At 41.9% G+C, this 24,746-nt stretch overlaps 1 protein-coding gene across 1 annotated transcript in view; it reads right to left on the bottom strand.

Annotated features, from left to right (window-relative positions):
• Positions 1-2,143: 2,143 nt before the first annotated feature.
• The window catches only part of NEURL1B (neuralized E3 ubiquitin protein ligase 1B), a 64,791-nt gene continuing 42,188 nt past the window's right edge, over positions 2,144-24,746 (bottom strand). Inside the window, exons 2-5 of the mRNA XM_048490278.1 lie at positions 17,616-18,176; positions 11,501-12,208; positions 9,740-9,865; positions 2,144-7,630 (exon numbers count right to left, since the gene is read on the bottom strand). Of these exons, the coding sequence (XP_048346235.1) occupies positions 7,386-7,630; positions 9,740-9,865; positions 11,501-12,208; positions 17,616-18,176 (1,640 nt within the window). The 3' untranslated portion in view covers positions 2,144-7,385. The remainder of the gene's footprint in view (positions 7,631-9,739; positions 9,866-11,500; positions 12,209-17,615; positions 18,177-24,746) is intronic.

The raw sequence follows: 24,746 nt of genomic DNA, 5'->3' as shown, positions 1-24,746 counted from the left end.
CTCGGTGTTTTTTGCCCTTTCTTCCCTCCTCTTCCTATGGAGGGAGAAAGGAAGGAAAGGAAGAAACCTCTCACAGGGTAACATATGCTCTTTCTGACTCTAAGGATGTACTAAAATCTCAGCAGAAATGGGAAGAAGGGCCTGAGCAATCAAAGGGCAGCACTGTGACAATTAGAAGTTATAGTTAAGAAGCAGAGAGTACTCTAAGTGTCCTAGCAGACACAGTGCCTTTTAGAGGTCTGCACTACTTGCTTGCCAATGTGTTTGCCTTAGCACAATATGTTCATATCAGTGTTCCCTGAACAGCCTTTTGTTCATAGTAAGGGAACGCAAAGTATATCAGTTGATAGCCTCTGCCTTACAGCATCTAAACTGATGCACAGGAGAGACAAATATAGTTTGCTGTGTGTGATACTGTAGCTAAGTAGCAGGGCACCCCACCACGCTGCAGAGGGTCCCAGGTCCGGTTGTGGTAGGTTTTCCGGGCTGTGTGGCCGTGGTCTGGTGGATCTTGTTCCTAATGTTTTGCCTGCATCTGTGGCTGGCATCTTCAGAGGTGTGTCACAGAGGGAAGTCTGTTACACACTGTGTCCAGTGAGAAGGGAATGTTTAGTGGGGTATATATTGTCCATGTCCCAGGGTGGGGAACCAATCAGTAAGTGTTTGGATGGAACTTGCTATGCAAAGATGTGGTTGATAGTATTGTATTGCGGGTGGGGTTTTTCAGTCCAGGGAGTGATTCACCTTTTCATGCCCTGCAGCAGCAGCAGTATTGGTGAATGCAAATCCTGTGTTTGAGTGGAGTCCATTGTTCATGAACTTAGCATGCCCTTGGGGTTTGCTTTTGGTGTTTTTAAGTACTGGTAGCCAAGCTTTGTTAATTCTCAGAGTTTCTTCTTTCCTGTTGAAGTTGTCTTGGCGCGTGTGAATTTCAATGGCCTCCCTGTGCAGTCTGACATAGTAACCTTCTGAATTGTCCAGAATTTCAGTGTTTTCAGTGTCCCAGGTCCAGTCACCAAACGTTTCTACGCCTGACTCCCTGGACAGTGGTTGCCAGTCAGAGAATACAAAACTTGATAAAACGGGCCCAATTCAGTGTAAGGCAGCTTTATGTTTATATATGTCCAATATGTTCCACCACAGATATATGCAGCATATTTTTTAATTTATTCAGCCTTCAATCAGGGAAAGCTTCTGTTCCACTGAGAAGAATCTCAAGGCTCTTATGATACTTGGTTTGGAATCGAGCCTTTTAACCATCATGTGGGAAGATAACACCGCCAAAATTTTTCAAAAGTGGACAGCAGGATGGGGAACTCTGAATTTTAGCTACACATTTTCAACATATAGTGGGATTGTTAGGTAATGGTGTCTGGCTTGTTTTTAAACAACTAGTAACACTCCCAGGTGCTGAGAACAGTGAATTCTCTGTAGAAAGTCATTCCACTTAGGTTCTCTTACCAAGTCTTCTTAAGCAACAGCAATATTGGAGATACACTATTTCTTCTGAAGGCAGAAGCCAGATTCACATGGCAAACTTGGGAGCCTGTGTTCAGATGAATTTAACCTCACCACCTTAAACCATGATGGAAATGGTTGAGGTGGAAAACTGCTGAGGCAAGATTTTGTTATATTCAGTTTAAGATAGATTTGAAGGAACACTGGTGTTCCACAGAGGCATATCGGGGGAAAATGGTGCCCAGAGACAACCCCTTCTCAGGGCACCCCGCCACGCTCAGGGGCGGGGCGGTCCGCCACTGAGCCCTGCCCCTGGTCTCTGTGCAGGCCAAGTCCCGCCCCTGGCCTCCATGCAGGCCAGCAGGGCCTAGGGAGGCCTGCACGGAGGGTGGGGAGTGAGGTTCAATGGCGGCAGGTGGACCAGGCAGGCACCACAGCCATCCGCCTTCCTACAGGTCGGCTCCCCCCATGTGACCAAAAGCCATGACCCCATGTCCCTATAGGTCGTACGACTCTGGTGATCCATTTTGGCTTTTAAAACCACTCTATGCAGTCATCTTAATCATGGACAACCATGGTGTAGAGGGCTGAATTCTGTATGCAATTCCTGGTCAAGAAATGCAAGGAAACCCAAGCTAGAGGGCCCTCTCACTTGGCCCTTTTCCACTTCAAGCAAGATGGAATATTTACTAGCCAATATTTTATTTGTTTCGTAAACAGGTAAAATTTTATATTAATTGAAAACGGACCAAATTTTTTTTAAAAAAACACACACATAAACACATACACAAACACAATCCAGATCACAATGTTAGAGCGTATTAACATATAGAGAAGTGCAACCTTCCCTCCCCAAATAATCTTGCTGTGACAGCCTATTTCAAAGACATTAAAATCTGATCTAGTTTTGACTGTGACGTATAGATCACAGTCATAAACTAGAAAAAATACCAAATTTTTTTTTAGAAAGCTGGAAATTTTAAAAAGCTTTTATACAAACAGGAAATGGGGAGGCTAGGGCCAGCAAAAATTCAATGGAAACAGACTTTCACTCCAATACCAAAAAAGCAGAATTCTTGGTGGACACATACAATTCTATAAAACTACTAACCATTGGTGTGAGGTTCTTTTTCCCTCAATTTTTAAAGTAGCATTAAAAAGGATAAAAAGTGCACATACACCCTTATAAGGCACAAACAGATCTTCTGAACAGAATTTTTTTTGTAAAAAAGCAATAACAAGAACTAACAAATTACTAAGTAACCTCCACTACCTAAAAATTGTCTGTCAAAGTTTGAAAATTCCTTGTGAGATCAGAATAAGTACAGCTGCATGTTTGCTAATTCTTCTCTTCCAAACCACATCGACTTTTGCCCTAGGCAAAGAAAGTCCTCTGAGCCTCTCTTAGATGCTGCTGCTGCTCCTTTCCCATTGGGAAATAATTTCCAACAGAAAGAATTATGCACTGTGCGTTCTGCTTTGAATCCAAGGTCTACTGAATTTGATACCATCTTAGGCCTATCATTTTTTTTTTCATACATCAGCCCAATTGTAATGGCAGCCAGTAAAACAGGCATACCATTCTGAATTTATTGAAGAAACTAGTTCTAGACCAGAAGTACAGGAAGAATGCCCAGTTAAATTTTGAAAGGACAGAACCAAATCGGCAGCTCTGAAAGAAGAAATCAACATGGCTTGTCCACTCCAAAGTAACACAAGGTGATAGCAGCAGAATGGAGGTAGTAATCAACACCCAGAAAAAAATGCCACTTATTAAACTGCTGGGCTGGGATAGCCTAGCAAAAATGTAAACCTGCTCACTTCTTTCTGCCAAGCTTCTTCAACCACTTTTCCAGCTATGACCTTTCTTGAGACTAACCAGTGTCAGCTGTTGCAAAGAGATTCCATTGAAATTCATTATGATTTATAAAACCTTAAATAAGCACCCACAGGGCATGAACCAAAGCCTTAGATGTCTTTACACTAAATGCACATATGGGTAATAAACAGGATGGATTGGAACTCTTAACACGGCATAATCAATATGATACAACAGACATCACTGAAACCTGGTGGGAAGAATCTCATGACTAGAATGTAATAATTGAGGGGTACAACCTATTTGAGAGAAATAGATCAACTAGGAAAGGCGGGGGAGTAGCTCTATATGTCAGGGATGATTACACCCATAAGCAGGCCCATGACTTAAATCCTTTGAACCAGGTTGAGAGGATCTGGGTAAAAATTAAGAGGGAGAAAAACAACAGTGATCTCATTGTGGGGGTCTACTACAGACCCTCAAGCCAGACTGAAGTGTTGGATGATGCCTTCCTGGAGCAGATGACCAAAGTGCAGTCTCCTTCTTTGGAGGTTTTTAAACAGAGGCTGGATGATCACATGTCAGGAGTGCTTTGATTGTGTGTTCCTGCATGGCAGGGGGTTGGACTTGATGGCCCTTGTAGTCTCTTCCAACTCTATGATTCTATAATCATCTTGTGGCCTTCTGGTATACAGGCTGGAATTAGGATAATAGGGATAAACTCATGTCAAGATCTATGGTGCCAGGGGCTGCGATCATACCGTTAGAAACCATTAGACACATACTGAGCAAAGGGGCTTCAGAGCACATTATCCATCACACAGCTGCTTCCATGACCAATAGTTCATGGTCAATGTATTATTTGTTGCTGGTTTGGTCTAGAAAGTTTCATAAATGGGTAAAAATCTTTGGTTCCTACAGTTAAGAGTTCTAAAGTGTTACTGCTATTGTGAAAGCACGCTGTTCTGAAATCTACAGTTGTTTTCATGTAACAGTCTTCTCTCTGTGATGCTCTCTCTCACTTTTCAACAGAGATCATGCAGTTGACTGACCAAAGTGGTCACAGAGCAGTCGAATCCAATCCACCATACCTCTCAGTTCTCTCTACCAACATCTCAGCTTGCACATGAAACATGTCCACGAAAGCAAGGGGAGGGGGGAATTCCACAGCTTGACACTTTGAAGACACACTACATCACAATACTGCCTAGTCAATCGCCTTTCCACAATATACAATAGTAGTGGCATATTTATTTATTACAATCAGTGTCCCTCAAAAAGTAATCTCTGGTGGGTTCTGAAGCCAGTTTTGCGCTGAACTTAAGAGTGAAGATGAACCTTTTCTGGAGGTGTCTGCTGAAGCCACCGGCATTCACCTTCTTGCAAGACAGATACAGACAACCAACCGTCAACTTTGCTCTGCAGCTAATCTCACTGTCCTTACTTTTTTCTAGTGCAATGAGGACATTTGTAAGGTCTGTGTGCATCATGCAGCAATGTTTTAACTGATACCACGTGAAAGCTGAAGACTTTTCCTCTTGCCCCAGGATATTAATGGCATCTCAAAAAACTTGGGAGAAGGCGTTTTTTGTCTTTGTTAATGCCACTGAACTATCTTATCTTCATGTGTGACTGTAACCGATCACAATTTTATGCCTCACTGACACCTGACAAACTTCCAGTGAAACCCATGAACAATATAAGTATTCTGACACAGCCATTTGTTCAAGAATTGAAGGTTTAAAATAATTAAAACTTGATTTCTGAGCAAGAACAATGCTATGTTGTCTAATAGGCATAACCTCTCCAGCTATGTTATACAAATGACCATAGCAAACCTAAGACAGACTTTGTATCTCAACATGCCACAGTTACCAAACTGAAATAGTTTCCTTAAAGTCCTGCAGAGCAACAGGAACATCCTCGGCTACCAAGAAATCTCCATAACATACCCTAGACGGACAAAGCTTGAACTGATTTTCATCTCTTTTATAACCTATATAAAGCCTTGTAGGATGCCATTAAAAGAGGAAAGAGAAACTCCTGCTGCCTTGCTGACAAGAGAGGCACAATGGCCCTAAAATACACGTGCTATGCCAGAACTTTGAGAAAAACCCGTAGCAGCCTGGCGTGCTGGGCCATGGTCGGCTCCTGGCACTGTCTTGAAGGGAAACCAGTATCTTTTCCCTTGTGCCAAGTGGAAAAAGGTGAAGGTGGAGCCTCTGAGCTGCTGCTTCGGTGCTGTGGATCACAGTCTAAGGCCATAAATCAGTGGAAATCCAAGGATTTCAGCTTTAGACAGCATCTGTTTCACAGTGGAATGCAACACTGTTGTCAAGGTAGAGACAGCTGTCATATTTTAAATCTAAGTCATTAGCATTTCTTCTCGGTAGGCTGTTGCTGAGTAGAAAGGGACAGGTTGTCTAGCACTAGGGATTAGTGAAAGAATGGTCACAGTCCCGGGCACTGCCATATGATTCTACCACAACATGCCTGATTAAGAACAGACATTCAGTAACTGGGGGGAGAGTTGTTGTTTTTTGGTCCCCACAGTATCCCTTCCCTAAGCTGCAATGCAGATTTCAGATCCTACTGAGGCAGCAGCAGTTCAGACCTGGCTACCATCACAACCAAAATTGATTTACCTTTCAAGCCCAGCATCTAACAATAGCGTGCAAAATTTTTTTACAGCAAGCAACGCCAAGGGAAAAAAAGTCCTTTTCATTCCAACAAAATGCTTCATTAGTGGAGTGAGAGACAACTTCCCGAAGAGGAAGAAATGAGAGATCCCACATTGCTGCATACTTTTCTGACGAAATCCCTGGGGAGGAATGGAGGAAAACATCCATCACCTGTTGCTAAGAATGCACAAATAAGGAGGCTCTGCAAGGCTGAATTCTCTGGAAGCTTGAATTCTCCATGGCCCTCCCTCTTGACAGTCTTGTCAACTTCCATATGTCACAGCATACAGATGCTTAAGTTCCACAAGTCAGAGCCACCCTGGTATACTCTGAGGTTACACTGAGAGTTCCTCCTCTGCACGTGGAGGCTGACTACTTCCCATAAATCAACTTCTCTCCATCACAAGATGTGCCTAGCAGCTCTTCAGCATAAGAGCTGGCAGTTTCAACTTGTGCCCTACAGGGAAGGAAAATGCAATTTTTTTCTACTCAGCTTTTTGCCTTTCTCTTACACAAGACCGGAATGACGTTACACTCTGTCTACCTTTTAAAGCCTTCATTTTAGTGTCATCAGTGCTATGCAAGTGTCTTGCTCTTGGCTTTGACATGGGGCGCCAACTGTGAATGAGTGGACCAATTAGGAAATGAAAATCCATGCAACAACACTTATGCACTTCTTCCCTTCCTCAGGTGGTTTCAAAGTTCAGTTTCAGCTAACTGCAGGGAGGGCTTAGCAAATTAGACCCTGACCTACTTATTCCTCACACTCCCACTGGTGATCCTAGAATGGAAAACAATGCCTTGAAATAAGCAAGCTCCATCCAGCATCCCAGCTTCTCTGTACTCTGTTGGGGGGAAAGAACCCATATTGTTCCCTGACCTTTGCAGAAAACACTTGATGAATTCAGTCTCAACATACTCCTCCCCACGAACACATACATGAAGGTGCCCATAGGGAACTACCCAATTTCCTAACCAACAGGCTTCTTGATTACAGCAGAAGAAGAAAAAGGTGCTCATAATTTAAAACTTGATCATTAATTTCTTCAATATCTATCAGGAAACAAGATAATCATGTATTTTAATAAAAACCATTGCATGAGACAACCCCCCTTTCCTGTTGGAATCCATGCAGCACGGGTATTTACAGTGTGCTGTTTTAACCCACTAGAGCAGCATTTTTATCAAATTCTCCCCATTCTGCAGCTGTACCTTCAGTCTCTACAAGGACTAGAGTATTTCTCAGTTCACTGAATTATCCCTGATTTGTTCCTACTGGTCAAAACATGGAAATATAGACAAAAGAGCCACTCAGTAACCACTGACCAGCACAATAACCCATAAGCAGGGACAGCAAGGTGTGGTGATTGCTAACAACATTCTTTCTCGTGCCCCCTACCATTCACATCCCAAAAAGCAGGGTGAGGTTAAGGGCGGTAGATTTTAATGATGTCTTTGATGACCCGTCGGCAGATTGGGCAACAGGCATTGAGCTGCTTCTTCAGCTTAAGACCACAGGTGTTGCAGAGGCACATGTGTCCACACGTGTAGATCACCACATCCACCTCGTTGTCAAAACAAACGGTACACTCCCCGTTCTTACTGCTTGAAGGTTCTGGAGGTGGGAACACAGGAGACACTGGAGGGCTCAGAGGAGAACTTGGAGCAGTCACTGCAAGAAACAGAGAAGATAAAAGTCTTGGTCAGGATGGTTCTGTTTGGCTCTCCCATCTCAGGCTAGAAAAAGACAATAGCTTCGTCTAGAGAGCTAAAGCTGTTTTGAAATCGGGGTTGATGCACGTGGTATACATCCTCAGCTTGTTTCCAGCAAATGAGTTTTTGTAACGTGACAAAACTTTGGGGAAAAGTGTCTGACTGAAGGTGACAACAGGACAAAAGAAATCAGGCCTGCCCAGCTTTAGCTGATTAACTGCTTAAAAACATTTTGATCAATGAAAAACTGACTCTGGTTATATCAGGCAGTAGATTTGATTTATTTTTAATACAAATATATTTTTGCACAGAAGATTTATTAGCACCACCCCAGAAAATCTGTTCAAGGCATCCACAACTTAAAACAAATAAAAATAATTCAAAACTACAATACTTCTACTTAAAAAACCTGCAGATGTTAAGGACTATCTCAGAAGAGATATTAATTGAGGGTGGGGGGATATTTTTGCTAAAAGCATGAACATTACTCAAAAGTAAAGTAGTATGTTTTTCCTTTAGATCCACTCCCCCAAAATAATTTATGTAAATATAAACAAATAAATGAAGCTCATATTATTAATTCACTTTTTAAAATCAGGTAGCAGCCCTCAACGCAATGGATCAGAGTCAACCAGTTTTTCAGCTGGTGAAAAACAAAGGCGGGGGTCCCATTGAGCACTTATAAAGATATGCAGGGGATTATGGGACAAGTATGATCAAAATCCCTGTGGGATGGCAGCTGTACGAAGGAATAGAATTTGATGAGACCGGGCAAAAAGCCAAATGGATCCAGCCCAATGCATATGGACACCATGAGTAGTGCACCCACTTTCTATGCTTTAAAAATCTATTGTGACCAGCCATAACATTTCATGTTTTAATTACACCAGTCAACATACACCACATTTTTATTGTGCCAGACTGTGCTCTATAATAATCATATTGCAACCAATGGAAATGGCCTCTATGCACTTATCTACCCCCAAAACAACTGTAACATGAACTAATGGCCCTCCTATCACTCGACCATGATGCCAATTCCAGTCACCTCTGCTCCAGGATAGTGGATACAGATGTGGAAACTCTCCCTTGGCAGATGTTAGAAAGGCATAACAGCCACAATTACATGCTATGGCCCCTCATAAGAATGTTTGTAGTGGTCTTCTAGCTCTGATCCTTTGTTGACTAGAATGAGTCTCCCTTGCACAGGGGGAATACAGCAGGTGTTTTTTCTTAAATCAATAGTGGCATAAGAGAACAGAAACCCCATTGCCACAGCCCACTGCTATCTCTGCTTCCCTCTTAAATGTTTGCGTTGATCCCTGATGGAAAATCTGATGCAGCAGCTGCCAGGCTGCTACATCACCTTAATTCTACCTCCCAAGAAACAGGCACCAGCAAAAGCACTTTACTGGATCATGAGATGCCTTGACTGTGTGAGCACCATCAGGGAAGACTTATGGGGGCTGAATAATCTGGCCCTTCACTAATGCATGTGTCCCATTTGAAGCAACACTCACATGCATTTAGCCCCCTTTTAAAGAATCAGGATCTGTTCATTAAGTCACTGATGAACTCTCCCAGTCTATGAATAATACAGACTATTTATAAAAAGGATGGCTGTAAAGCGGCTCTTAGAAGTCCTAGTGCAACCCTACACCACCTCCTTCCTCACCCAGAATGAGCTACCATGCAACAATTTCAATGAACCAGGGTGAGGTGAGGTGTGGCAAACTTCAGTTTCTACCCTTGCCTATATCTATATATACTGATACACTGTTAAACCATTTTTACTGCTCTGTGCTTTGGTTTCCTCTTCTGGACATTAGAAAGGATTTATAATTGTCTCCTTTATGACCCTCTGGATTATAAGCTACTGCCATTAAATGGAACACTGGACAGGAGTCTTAAGAAATGTAGGCCGGCCTCTCACTGACTGATGTCGAGTCTCTGCAAAGCAATGTCTCCTTTTAGACAAGGCAAGTCTCAACCTGTGAGATCTGGTTTATGTATAAGCACATTTACTGTATGTATTCTAACAGCAATAGGTCAGCAAAAGGTGACTTACCTAGGGATGACTCTGAAGCTGAGGAGGACCTGTTCACACTGAAAGCCATGTCTGAATCACTGTCGTATTGGGAGCCTCCTGGGGATCCTGAGGGGGAGACAGTCACAGGGCTGGACTGCACAGTGCCTGAAAAAGCAACACAGGTTGAGTCACCTTCGAGCAGAAATTTCACAGGTTTAAGTACTCTGGAGCAACATAATTCATTTCATCTCTTCAGAAGTCTTTCCCAGAAGATACTGTGTTCTCAAGTCCATACTGCTACTGGCGGGTGGGTGGGTGGGTTGGGGTTGTGGGGGAGGGGGAGTTGCTGTCAAATTGCTGTTGACTAATGGCCCATCCAAGTACTAACAAGGACTGACCCTGTTTAGCTTATGAGATCCGACCAAATTAGTCTAACCAGGGATACAGAAAACAAGACTGCTTTCAGTCTACATATATGTGAGTATACAACACTGATATGGCCACTCACTGTTCCTTTTCTAGCTAATTCAGGGTCACATTCTGACTTGTAATGTTCAATGAGGAGACCCTTGCTTTGTTAAGTCAGGCTCTGAATTTAGTCAATGTTACCATACAGGGAGGGGCACACTGCCTAACTCTTCTGAACTCTTCTTTGGAGCTAAAGAGTCTCATGAAGATCTACAACGGTGGACTTTACAAAGAATAACTCCGGTCTCCAATGCAGCCTACTTCTTAGCAGCTGCAAGGGAGCAGCTACCTTTACAAATCAAGCCACTGGAGAAAGAGTATAAATGGCTATTTAGTCATATAGCTAAACAGACCATCCTGTTCTGTTTCTCTCTAAACATAGATGTTTGGGACAAAGAACAGGGCATGACTATTTTTGATAGTTCTTGGAAACAGACGGTAGGTTTGGTAGATTGTGGGCTAATCCTACAAAGCAACTCCAACCTTCCCCCAAATGATAGTATCCATTAAACAGGCATTGAACAGGCACATAAAAAAATCTAATGATCTGATACATACTAAGGAAATGACCCATCAAATGTAGTATAACCATCAAGAGACCAAATACTGGTGACAGAATACCAGTTTTGCCTTTGCAGAAATGCTAAGAGTTTTTACCAGGTACTTCCAGCAATCCTTCACATCTTAGTCCCTACTTGAGAGAGTTGTGCTGGGGGCAATGGCATAGTGGTTAAGAGCAGGTACACTCTAATCTGGAGGAACCGGGTTTGATTCCCCGCTCTGCTGCTTGAGCTGTGGAGGTTTTTCTGGGGAATTCAGATAGGCCTGTGCATTCCAACACATGCCAGCTGGGTGACCTTGGGCTAGTCACAGTTCTTCTGAGCTCTCTCAGCTCCATCTACCTCACAGGCTGTTTGTTGTGGGGGAGAGGGAGGGAAAGGAGATTGTCAGCCCCTTTGAGTCTCCTTACAAGAGAGAAAGGGGGATATAAATCCAACTCTTCTTCTTCCTTCTTCTCTTTCTCTTGTCAGAAGTGAGCAGGTTCTTTTTCATCCTGTTGCAAAGTATTCTGCACATCTTTTGGGCCTACCCAAGCAGCAAGGACTAGAACAAACCTTCCCTTAGCTTCAGCTGAATGAGAAGATTGTGTGAGAAACAAGGCAGGAGCAGTTTGTTCTGGCCAGCTAACAAGGGGCAATCATGGCTCAGCAATGCTAGCAGGAGTGTCTGGGCATGTCAGTGTAGCTTTAATGATCTCATAAAAAGTCTGCAAAGAGATTCCAATATTTTATTGTTTTGCTTTATTCAAATTATTTTTAAAAACATACTTACCTAGTATTTTGAGCTGATTGATTACGCCATGGATTGTGAAAAATATCCACAGAGACTGTGAGATGTCCACGAACATCAACATCCCACGATTTATCCCATTTATTCCATGGTGCACTTCTCCATTTGGCAAAACTACAAAGTTGAGGACATCACCATTATTGAGGACTGGGAATCCTCGATAAACCACCCAGTACTCCTTGCGATCCAGAAGAAAGTCTGGATCTGCTGGGAGGTCATTTGTCCGCAATGTACCTGGATCACAAGAAGTGATGCCAAATGTTAGGGCCCCATAATACGGCAGCCCAAGGTGTCCCACTTCCACAAAGAGGTTCTCGCCAATGTGCAAAGGCCGATCAGAAAACACCAAAGTTCTATTGCTCTCTTGCCAATTGGTGCAGGCAGTCATCCGGTCCTGAGAAAAGTTAACGTCAGGCCCTCGGGTTGGGTGGAAACGCAAATCGGTATCCAGAAAGGCAGGCACCACTTGGGCAAGCTGCCGTCTGCTTGGGCAGCAAGGAATGGTGTGGTTATCTGTCGGCAGCCCAGGCACACGGCTCAAATTCAGATTGGCAATTTTGGCCACCACTTGGTTGTTCTCTAGTTCGTTGTTGTTGAAGTTAGCTGAATCATGGCTGCTTTGTGGAAAGCAAGTGCTGAGGCGTGCGCTGCTGAGGCGTGTAGAAGTTATGGTCTCCGCAAACATGCTATCTGGTGAGGCAAGGACAAACAACAAACAGTATAAGAGTCAAGTTGGAAATAGTGCCCCATCCAGGATAGCTGAATTGTTTTTCTTACTACTCCTTCCCCACCCCTGAATATTACACGTAAAATTTTACAAGTCTTATTTGTTTTCCACTTAAAAAAAACCCTAACAATGTCTACAGTCTGTCTCAGAAAAAGTGGTTAGTAGGGTTGTATATTTTTCCACCACAGAACTCAACATGCCAGATCTTCTTTGTGGTAGAATGTTCTCCCTGGATCCTGGTGGATACCTAGCCCTGTTCCACCCCGATTCGTTTGAAAGTAAAAATACATTTTGGCATGTACAATTACAATTGGTTTAATTATACAACTTGTATCAAAGTACCATGTTCAGTAATACACAAAATAATGATTTTGACAAAGGCAGTGTGTAAAAATGAATAATAATTCTCATGTTCATTTATATTGTAATGTGGAAGCATACAATTTTCTTGACCACTGAACCTCAACTGACTGTTAACATCTTTTCTGTGACAGAGTATAGAACTTTATCTGGAAGTACAGAATCACAAAGCAGTGAAGAATCCATCAATTAAACAAGATCTAGAGAGAATATTTTGTATTCTTGTCAAAAAGCTACACAAAGCCACTTAGTGATAAAATTAGTATGGTGTCTAAATATCACAACCATACTTTCCATTTTATATACAGGAGCCCCCTTTCTTTGCATCTTCTTCTGAGCACACAGGAAGGGAATTGTATGAACAGAACCTATTTCTGACCACTGTTCTGTAACACTGAATCAGGGTGGGTAGATTTTGCAAACTACCAATTACAAAGAAAAGATGGTCATTCCCATGTCCCATCTTCCTCCTGCCCTCATCCCTGCCATTTTAAATCACATCACAGAAACTGTAAAGACATTTAAACACTTTACAGATCATTAATAATAAATTGAGTAGTAGGCATATTAAAATAGCAGTTGTGACCTCTGAAAAATGTTTTAAAGCACACTGGACTCTTTGTTATTGACAGGCCATGTGAGCAAGCCACAACCTCTCTCCCAGAACTATGGCATCAGATGTCAAAAACCCTGACACTTATAGCCCAAGAGCGTTAAAACCAGTAGCAGATGGCACTGCTTCTGAACGGCTCCTCTGTATTCTTGGGGAGACTGCTAACAAAATGGATGGATTATTGCATCTTGAATTAGCACGTATGGTTTATCAAATTCTATTTTTTCCTACAAGGCATTTCCTCCAAAGCAATTCTGACTAATGACAATCAATAGAAAATAAGCAAGCAACAACACAGCTTACAATGTTGCTCAACCTTGTAAGCTCTGTCAGCACAAAAAAGTCTGGGAACTGACTCCGTTTAAACAAAGGGGTCAGTGGGATTTGTTTAACTGTTGCTTCCAAAGCAGGACATCTGATGGAGAGCAGAACTGCCATACAAGACAGGGAGGGAAAGTTACTAACTTTTAGGTCACTACATGCAGAATGGCAATAATGTGAAAGTATTTACTGGTAAATTCCTTGGGAGCAGAAGCTTGGTTTTTCTGCTTATATAGTAAAGCATTCATGCCTAGTAATAATATTTGGTGTGATTAAGAACTAAGATGTCTTAATGATTTTCTTTCCATTTGCTGTTCCCACTAGTGGTCTAGCAGTTTTAATAAATCACCACTCATGGAAATGGTGCCCCTCAGTTCTGCCCAGGAGGAAAGTCCAAGATCTGAAAGTTCACACAAGTGCTGATCAGATTTAGCACTGATTATTTGCCTTTTAAAACAAATTGAGTCCCACATCCCCAAAATCACCTTTAGCAATTCAGCAGGAACAATTTATGGTTGTTCCAAAGATTTAATATCCTTTTGTGAAAAGCTCTGGAGTACGTGTGATCAAGTGAAAAGGTCACTGTCTGCATTCAGTTATAATGACAAAACCCTGGGAGACCTCAAGCTCACGCACTTCAGAGACTGACGACTTCCACATTTCTAGGAAACTAGAGTTGGCTGTGGTACCCAAATAACAAAATGACTTTCACCTAGACACCAGGATTCCAAACTACCATTAAAACCAAATTTGGAATTATGGCTTGTCAGTAAGAGAACATTCACTTATATAACAGCTGCTTTGGGTTCTCCAGGTTAAAAATTATTTCAAATAAAGGTTTTAGGAAAGACTTTTTTCCCTCTAAGACTGTGGAGAGTCACTGACAGTCAGTATGAACAGTACTGAGCAGGGCAGCTTCAAACATGCATAAGTACTACAGTTTGTGGTTTCATCTGATTCGGATGTCACAACTAACTTGCTGGGTGTTGTGAACCACAGAATTTTTAATCTGGTCACGTAAGGGAAGGAGAGAGGTGGAGATGTGAACTTGGGGGTTTCTATAATGACACACCATGATTGTCATTGCATCTTAAGTACAGGCCAGGACTCAGCAAGGCATCACATCTTCTGCAAAGTGCATGGTAAATTTTAGCAGCCCTTTCCCTTTTCTGAGTACTCTGCACATGGGTCACAGCTAATAACATGCTGGATGTCTATTCAATCTTCAGCCAAAAAAAAGTGCCACATGAAAGTATGGTAAAGCAAAGGAAAAAAGCAACAGTCTGTTTTCTTCTCAGTCGTTATATTTAACAAAAATCAAATTCTATGCATGCTAGTGTAAAAACACATCTGCTGTAAAATCATTTCAATAAAGTCCCATAATTGTGTTCACTATATCTTGCTACAGAGTATCACTTAACATTCTCACTGAAGCTCAATTGCCTTTTGCAGTTAGGCCCACAGGAGCGCCAGAGCAGATACACATAATACATTAATGCCAAAAGAGAAAAAAAGACAGGTGGTTTTGGTAGCTTTTTGCAGATAACCCAAGGGAATGTGTTTGGTGCATGCTCTGAGAACAGTTTAGGCAGAACATTACATCAGAGTCAGTGCCCAAACTTCCTAAGTGCTTTGTACACACATACTAATAGGCTTTCCTGTAAGGGCAAAAATAAGTCATTCAGTTGTACTTCTAGGTAGGGTGACTGAAGCAAAGTTATCACCCGAGCCTTGCAGGACAAGGTGATAAAATAAAGAGCAGCAAATCCCTTGTCCAAACAGGAGAACTTTAAAGAAGAGGAAAAACCCAATGCTTTGGAAATGTTTCAAAGCTCTTGGAAAGAGAATTACAACATTGCTGTCTCCACTGGAGTTCTCTGATAAGCAAAGAAGCTGGTGTTTCTCTTGTGTCTAGGTGCTGTGCTTTCTAAAAACCCTGATAGGGAAGGAATGTAACGTGAGAGGCTCTAAGTGGCCCTTCTAGGAGATAATGAATTTAAAGCCTGAGCTTTGGAGGGAGAAAAGAACATGTCTGGAGGATGAGTCATAGCAATGCTCTGGACCAGGACACACACATACACAGATGGCAAATGATGGAGCCAACCAATGCAAAAGTGAACAGAGGCCCAATTCCACTGGCTTGGTCTCCTCCATCATGGGCTTAAACAGGTCCAGAAATTAAAACCTATTTCACTAGTGCAAGGTCATTAGTGCAACAAACCTGTGTTGCTCTAAGGCAGGGGTAGGGAACCTGCGGCTCGAGAGCCGCATGCGGCTCTTCTGCCCTTGCACTGCGGCTCCACGAGCCGAGCCGCCAGCCCCATCCTTGCCCGCCCTGCAGGCAGCAGGGCAAGCGCACCAATTGTCCACAGCCAGCTGGGCCGCGCTGCGGGCTTCCCCTCTCGCCCGCCCTGTTGGAGCGGCAAGGCCGAGCCGCTGGCCCCATCCTTACCCACCCTGCAGGCAGCAGGGCGGATGCATCCATGCGCTTCTCAGAATGAGCGGAGTAAAAGGTAAAAAAACCCAATATATACAGTGTTATCTTTATTTTAAATGTCAAAAATTATTTGCGGCTCCAAGTGTTTTCTTTTCCTGTGGAAAATGGGTCCAAATGGCTCTTTGAGTGTTAAAGGTTCCCTACCCCTGCTCTAAGGGAATACATGCAACAGAAAACACTGTAGCATGACATGCTGCAAGTTGCCTCTGGAACCAGTTTTTATTTTATAAGTACTGATGTTGCATTTTAAACAACTGTATTTTTAAAAATCTGGTGCCAGCATACTTATAGACCATTAACATACACCAGTAATACAGCTAAAATCTCCTATCCAAGTATAAATCAAGGCTGATCCAGCTTAGAACTCAAGATATTACAAGATCAGGCTAGCCTGGACCAATCAGGACGGAGAAGAGTGTAAGGACTCTACTTACTTTGAGTCTTGCCTGTGCAATGAACTAGCCAGGAAGCCTTAATCAAGCTACCCACCTCTCCTCTGCAATGGGGGGCAGGGGGAAATCTGCTGTGAGAATTACAAGATAATATATGCGGAGCCCTTTCAGCACCTGAAAATGCAATACAAATGCTACATACATCAATATATTTAGTTCTCAACATGGCCAAATCTATGGATATTTAAATCCAGAGGCTGGAGTCAAGAATTGAAAAGGCAGATCTTTCTACAAACCTACAAAAAAAGTGCCCACTTGCAGAAAAAAACTGAAATCTATTGAATAAATATATAAATACACACACACACCCCATGGACCCAGAACCTGCAGCTTTAGAAAGAAATGCCCTCTGTGGTCATTGCTAGGCAACCACAACAATGGGTTGGCTGGTGGGTGAGAAGGAGAGAAGGAATCAAAGGTATTTGGGGTTTCAGGAAAAGGAAAGAGGAAATATTCAGGTGGTGAAGCAGCAGAAATGAGAAACTGCAGAGCAGGGGAACATGAAGAAACAAGTGCCCATCAGATTAAAATACTACAGGACAAGAAGAAGTAGCAGGTAGACGGCCTTATTTTCCTCCCCATGGTGGAAGGCTCCGCACAGTTTAAGAATCTACTATGCAGAGAAGCCTTTGTCCCCTGCAAATTTGGTGCAGTGACAGAAACTTTCTCGATGCGACAGGCAACTGCTTACTACACAAAGCCTGCCACCAAGAAGAACAACGGTGAGCAAAATACCACATTCTGTGCTTCTTCTATACTTCTGTCTATGGAAGAAACTTTTGACAGGTTCCTTGGGAACATTACTCTTTGTTTTAATGGGAGCTCCAGTTCTTCAGGTCACTTGTAAGGAAAGTGTCTACTATTGTGACACCCAGTTAAAAAAAATTGTTAGAACATCCTTCTAAGTTGTATAAACTTCAAGGGCCTTACAATAAAAATAAACTAAAATAATGCAGTTACAGGGACAAGTTCAACCTGTATTGTAACAACAAAGCCAATGATATACTTTTTCCTTCTTCTATACTTCATTAGCATAAAAACCAAGCATTTATTTTACCCCCCCCCCCCCATCCCCAGTGTGTACTTAACAAGGAACCACACATATAAGGTTTAAAAAAATATCCTACCAAGTATTTGCACTTCATGGGTGATTCCATAGACGTCTATCAGCGCCCAGAGAGGTCCGGAGACTTTGACGCCACAATGAAAAAGTATTGGCTCCTCATCATTAATGCTATAGAAAACTCTCCCATGGCGATCAACCCAGAAAGCCAAGATGTTATCCCTTAGTGCAAACCTCTCTGGCAGAGCTTTGGCCCAGTAGCCAGGCCGTGTTACCAGGTCTGGGCAAGCATATTTTGGTATATCATCTGCACTCATCTGTGATGGATCGTGAGTGGTGAAGCCAAAGCGCAATGCCCCACTCCACCCATGGTGCACAGACATCAGCTTGAGTCGCACTTTCTCATATAGATGGATGGGTCGGTTGGTGAAAGTGATGCCGTTGCAGAAGCTGTTCCTCCTGGTGGCCTTGCGGGCATGGGCATCCAGACGTATGTTTTTTCCTTTGGCCTGAAAGTGGAATCGTGGAGGCTCAGTAATAGTGAGGACAGACCGCCTCTCATGACTACCGTTAGGCAGTGCGTAATAAGGCCTGTGGGATACTGAGCGAGCCTGCTGGTTGGTATCTGCAAGAAACAAAGAAAAGGTATCATTTAGAAACTTCTTTCTTACAGTATTTGTTCAAATTTAGAATGCGACACACGTGCTTCTCTCTTTGCTACACAACATCATACACTGAGATGTATATATTTGCTAGACAAATTCAGTTACAAAGTTCCAGTAGAGCCTATTCGCTTTATTCTACAAGGCTTCTTCCAGCTCAGAAATAACCATTCTTTAAGGGAGAGAGGGAGTCTTCTGATGGAGTCACTTTAAAAGTAGATATGATGCTGAACTTAGACATTACCTTAAGAGATGTTCCATATAAACAGTAAAAACAAGAGTTTTGTGACTCCTTAAAAACCAGCCCATGGGATGAGATTTTATGGGCTAGTGGCAGTGTTGACTTCATTCAGTACTGTTTTTGGTAATATAAACTGCTGGGGCCTTTTTGGTTCTAGAGTCTTCTGGTTTTGCAGTAAAGAAGTTGATTTGCCATACTCCTTTTAGGTGGTAACACCTTTGAGGCAATGGCTAAATTACCATCATAGATACTTCTTCACATTCTGTGCACAAGGCAGGCGAAGCAGACAGTCGGCACTCTGGCTGAAGAACAGAGACTGACAAAGGCTGGCAGCTGATGAGTGTGGATACCTTCTGACTCCCTTGTCCCTTGGTTCTCAGTCACTGTCCTAGAAATATGATGGCAGTGTAGAGGAAGCCATGTTTTTGGATCATCATTGCCATCCACCACATACATTGAGCAGCAATGCAATGCTTACAGGTAAACGAAGTTCAAAGCTTTATCTGTGTATGTCCTTCTCCAGGATGCTCTTTCCATCATTCAACAAAAGGCAAAATGAAGCCAGCAACTTTTCTGAGTTGAACCAGCAGGTCAGTCTAAGTAACCAATAATTCTTGTAAAGCCCTTAAAAGTCACCTAATTCTGTGATCTAATAGCTGAATCACATCTGACTTCCCAAATGCCTCACATCTGTGATCTGTGACTCTCAAGTGAAGGGGCTTCTAACCTTGAGAAAATGGTGGTATATATTATCTGAAAATCCAAGGTCACCAACCTGATTTATGGCCTTGTGCTTTAGCACAACTGGTATGTGTTTTCTCTTATTAGTTTTCAGTGTAAAGATATGGGGCCAGTGATGGACCACAAAATTAAAAAGCAGGGAGTGGGGGGATGGACAGAAAGCTGAAAGCAGCACTGGGGTTTTTTTTACATCATTCTGAAGCAATATAATACATGTCACAGGGGGAAAGTGGCTGCTCTGAAACTATTTTAGTAGGTTTATTCTATGACTTCCCCTACTGGCAGGAACAGTTCAATGGGAAATATTCAGTAATTATTTCCTTTTATTTTTAATGAACAATTCACCCACACCTGAACGTCGATAAGACACTTTTAATGCTTCTGTCCCTTATAAGTGACAACCCCCCCCCTCGCAATGTTATTCTATACACTGGTTCTAAGTAGTCACATTCCAAAAGTTTTGTACACCTGAGACACATGCTTACTCATGCAGTTTTTCCACCTATCTAACCAATCCCTCCTTTTAGTTTGGCAGGAGTAAGGTAAAACAGGGACATTAAGAAGCTTATGAAAAACTGCAGTCAGTTAATGTGGGTTAGTAGATGAAATTCTATAGTTAGATCTGAAAAAGCAGGATTCCAATCTCACCTACACACTTGATCTTAGCCAAAAGGCCGAGAAGCGATCTCACCTCAGCTCATTGGGACAACAGCTACACATTCAGAGTTACCACTTTGATATAGCCTTTCCTGGAATATACCACTTCAGAATGCAAAAGGGGACTCACACAATCAAATGCACTGCCATCCCCTGTCAAAAAATAGTAGGAATCAGTTGAACTCAGCAGCCACACTCTAAACAACTCTGGCTAGTGGTTGGATGGGAATACCAGGGTCATGCCGTGGAGGCTGTTGCTGTTATTGTGTTAAAAAAGAAAAAATAATTACTGTGTTCCTATGTACCTGTATTGTACAAAATTGCTTTGAAATAATTTTTCAACACTGCTATGATGCTATAAAATTCCTTGTGCTTTTTTAGTCTTCAGCCTGGTGGGTACAAATTTTCTCTTATCATCATTGTGGAGGCAGACAATGGCAAATGACCTCTGAACATCTCTTGCCTTGAAAACCCAAAGGGGGCATCATAAATCAGCTGAGACTTGACAGAGAAAAAAATCTGCAGAACAAACCACCTGTGCAAGGAGCAGGAATAAGGGATTGTTTTAAAAAAAATCAAATCTACATCCTCCTAACACTGTAGGTAACCGTGCAATTCAAGCCGAGTGACACCTTGACAATTGGCTTAGAAAGGTGTAGGATTGCACTGCAAAACCCTAGCAAAAGCTATGCTTCTGAGAAGGCTCACCAGTGTTTGTAATGTAAACATCTTGCCAAAGAATGCCAGATTGTTTTAAATCATTCTTTCCAAAATACTGAATCAAGATTTACAAATTGAAACAGGGAGTTTCTAGTTTCCCAACAGCAGCAAAGCCTTCTCTGTCCTACCCTATGCAAAAAGATTCTTTTTGGGGAAAAGCTGATGAGGGTTCATGGCAACTTTCTGTAGACGAAAATACACTGTGTCTGGCACAGCATTCTGGGAATTGTACCCTCTTTATATTAACACCTAACTATATGGCAGTCAGTGGCATAGATATCACGGGGAAGGGGTGTGTGCATTGCACCGGGTGTGTGCCTCGAGGGCAGCAAAAATGCATTTTTGATATTTTTAGTGTTTTTACTTTGTCAGCCGGCAGGGGCGCAGTTTTTAGGATAGTGGCACCAACATTTCAGGATGTCGTCTGGCAACACTCCTGCTGATACCAGTCAATTTTGATGAAGTTTGGTTCAGGGGGTCCAAATTTATGGACCCCCAAAGAAGGTGAACCATCCCCCATTGTTTCCAATGGGAGCTAATAGTAGATGGGTACATAACTTTGGAACCCCTGAACCAAACTTCACTAAACTTAGGCGGTATCATCAGGATAGTCTCCTGCTGATACCAGCCAGGTTTGGTGAAGTTTGGTTTGGGAGGTCCAAAGTTATGGACCCCCAAAGGGGGTGCCCCATCTCCCATTGTTTCCAATGGGAGCTAATAGTAGATGGGGCTACCCTTTTGAGAGTCCATAACTTTGGACCCCCTTAACCAAACTTCACCAAACCTGGCAGGTATCATCAGGATAGTCTCCTAAAGATGCCCTGAAATTTTGATGCTGCTCGCCTAAAAACTACGCCCCATGCAGGCCAAAGACTGAAAAAAACACTAAAAATACAAAAACCACAAACGAATGGGGGGGAGCAAAACTCTGATTTTGCATGGGGCTCCATTTCCCCTAGCTACGCCTCTGATGCCAGTAACGAAAATATGAAAAACACCTTCCCGTTAAGGATTTTTTTCAAGCAGCGATGGGAATAGCACAAACACACAGTTCTCACTTTATATGAGAACTATAAACAGCAGCTAAACTCCTTAGATATTTCTTCTCATTATATTTATCTTAAGGAAATATGGAAAATAATGGCTGGAGAGATACACACTTTTCTATCTCTCATGAACAGAAAGTAGATATGCTCAACAGTAAACATTCTTGAGCATTTAAGGCAATGTTTATCCCTACTGGAGAGCAGAAGTTTTATCATAAACTTCAACAAAGACACGATAAGGCCAAAAAGCTCAGAAAGAAAGCCTTGTTCAAGAATGCATTAAAGTCTTTATCAAATTTGCTTTTGTGATTGTGGCTACGACCTGCTACAGGTATTGCTACTGCTACTTAACATATATCTACTTACCACATGATAAAAAGTAATCTTGGTCTTTCACGGGCAATAATGTGCTACTGTAGTTCCCGTAAGCCTTATCTAGAGTTTCGTATGCTGTGAAGAAAGAATTTCAGCATCTGCCTCTCTTGCACTATCCTCTAAAAAATATTATGTTCAGTCTACTCAGTTAATCCACTGAAGATTATAGTTACTGTGGTTAGACACTAGCCCAACTGCTATGGCTAGAACTGGCTGTCCAAGAACAGTACCAGACTATTTCACTACCTTAAATAAGATTGTGAACATCATCATAAGCCGTGTCAGGATGCTGTTAACAAGATCAATTTAGGAATCCACTTTTATAATTATTTTAATATCACAGCTGCTAGTTCTTTAGCAGATTGCTAATCTTTCATTACAATTCGAGCCTCACCCAGAGGCTTAGGACGTTGTAATGTATCGGTGTAGTATTCGTGCAGATCCCAGCAGGGCTGTCTTCTAACTCTAACTGATGTTGATTTTGTAGATTATTATTATTCATTTCATTTAATATCTCGCCTTCCTCGGTCAAAGGCAAGGTTCAGGGCAGCCAGCAGACATTGTTAAAAGAATTATGCAGGTATATCAAATAAATATAGATAAACAATGTTAAAACTCCCGTATAAAATGTACATTTCCATAGATGGCTGTTTACTAGCCCAATCAAACCAATCTCCCTGCAATTTCAACCTTGTGGGCGAGAAAGCGAGGGAGCATGGATTATTATTTTAGGGCCAAATATTTTATGCAAAGTTGGTATCATTAAACGTAAGACCGGCAGAATAATTTGGTCTTGCAAGCCCTGTGGTAACTTCTGTTGGAAGTGAGTTCCACCAGACAGGGACCAGATCCAAAAAAGTCCTGGTTCTGGTGGAACTCAGCCAAACATCCCTTGAGCCAAAGACCAATAAATTGACATCAGAAGAACATCCAGGGAGACGCGGTCCTGAAGGTACAATGATCTCAGAACGCTCAATACCTTAAAGGTTAAAACCAAAACCTTACAAACCATCCAGACTTCAGCTGTGCAGCCAATGGAGCAAAGGTCTAATGTGCTCTCTCACTGGTACCCCAGTGTGACAACTCTTGCAGCCATGTTCTGGACCAGCTACAGTTTCCAGAGCAGTCCCAAGGTAGGCCAATGTAGACTGAGTTACAATAATCTAGCCTGGTGTAACATTAACATCAAAATACTAATATATATATTTGTATATATATTTGTATATGCATATGTATTTGCATATGTATATGCATATGTATTTGTTTTAATTGTGTATGTATGTATGTGTGTGTGTGTACACACACACACACACACACACACACACACACACACTACATGAACATAATCTATCTTTTTGCACAATCTCTCCTGCTAACACATAGAACTAACAACATAGAAAGATATGAACCGAGTTGAGATGTTCAGAAAGGCAAGAGATGTTCAAAAGTGGTGTGCCATTGCCTCCCTCTGATAGCAACCTTGGACTTCCTTGATGGTCTCCCATCCAAGTACTAACCAAGGGCAACCCTACTTAGCCTCCGAGATCTGGATGAGATCAGGCTAGCCTGGGCCATCCATGTCAGTGCAGTTTCAGGTACAATACAGGATTCTGGTGTATTTTTAATGGAGATTAAGAGCCTCAGAATGAAAAAAGGACCAGTAAAATGTCAAAAAGATGGAAAAACTGGTCTATAGTTAAAACATCATTTTTATGTGATAAACAGGAAGATTAGGTCAAGGATTATTTTAAAAAAACATACACAGGAAAGCATGTTGTGATTATACAATAGGAAATTATCCAAAAGAACATGAATGGATAATCTATTTATAATGCCATCTTTCATTTGTTTTGTTTCACAGAAATCGTTTCACAGGTTACAAATAATTCAGACATAATTCAGACATTCACCATGTTCAGAAACTACTGAAAGGATATTTCAGGCTTTCTGGACACGTGACTTCTAACTAGAAAGTCTCATTTTTTCAACAGAAGAATTCAGAGGGAGACTGCAGACAGAAATTGCTAAATCAGGATTTGTTAAATAGGTTCTGCAATATTTCCCACTTAGACTTAGAACCTCTTACTCATTACAGGTGTTATCTATAAAACTGTCTTTTGTTTTCTTTATTAGATATGAATTTTACTTAATTACATTTTACCTCTGAATTTCCTGCACCCTTGACCTTGTTTGCTTGTTATGCATACCCCAACCTAAAATTAATGTAACTACTGATAACATCTGAAGAAGTGGGCTCTACTCCATGAAAGTTTATTGTGGAACAAAACTGTTAGCCTTAAAGGTGTTACAAGGTGTTATAACACCTATCATGGCTATTCCTTTGGAATTAATTACGCAACTAGTTTAACTGACAGGTATAATGTAATAGGAGATAGCTAGCAAGTAACAGACCTTAGCTTCATGGGCTCCCACTTCACACAGAACCTATGTAGTCAGACAAGTGTTACAAGTTCTGAGTTCCATGCTAGCAATTCAGTTCTCAGGTATGCAGTCCCCAATTAAGATTGGGACCATGGCACATGGGGGAAAGAGTGCTTAAGCTTTCCCCACAACATTTGCTGCAGCTGAGATGTCATCAAGGGCACAAATCTCCTGGCTGCTGCAGTTATGTATGACTATAGCCTGTGCTGACATTTCATTTTATTTTATGATTTTACATTTTATGTTTTTATTACTATTGATTGTTTCCTGATTGCTTACTAGACCTATAGGACAATCATTAAGTGCTGTAC

Source organism: Sphaerodactylus townsendi, linkage group LG03 (genome assembly GCF_021028975.2).
Source record: "Sphaerodactylus townsendi isolate TG3544 linkage group LG03, MPM_Stown_v2.3, whole genome shotgun sequence".
Lineage (NCBI taxonomy): Eukaryota > Metazoa > Chordata > Lepidosauria > Squamata > Sphaerodactylidae > Sphaerodactylus > Sphaerodactylus townsendi.
Note: the sequence above shows the minus strand (reverse complement) of the source record. Positions and strands in the feature narration are given on the sequence as shown.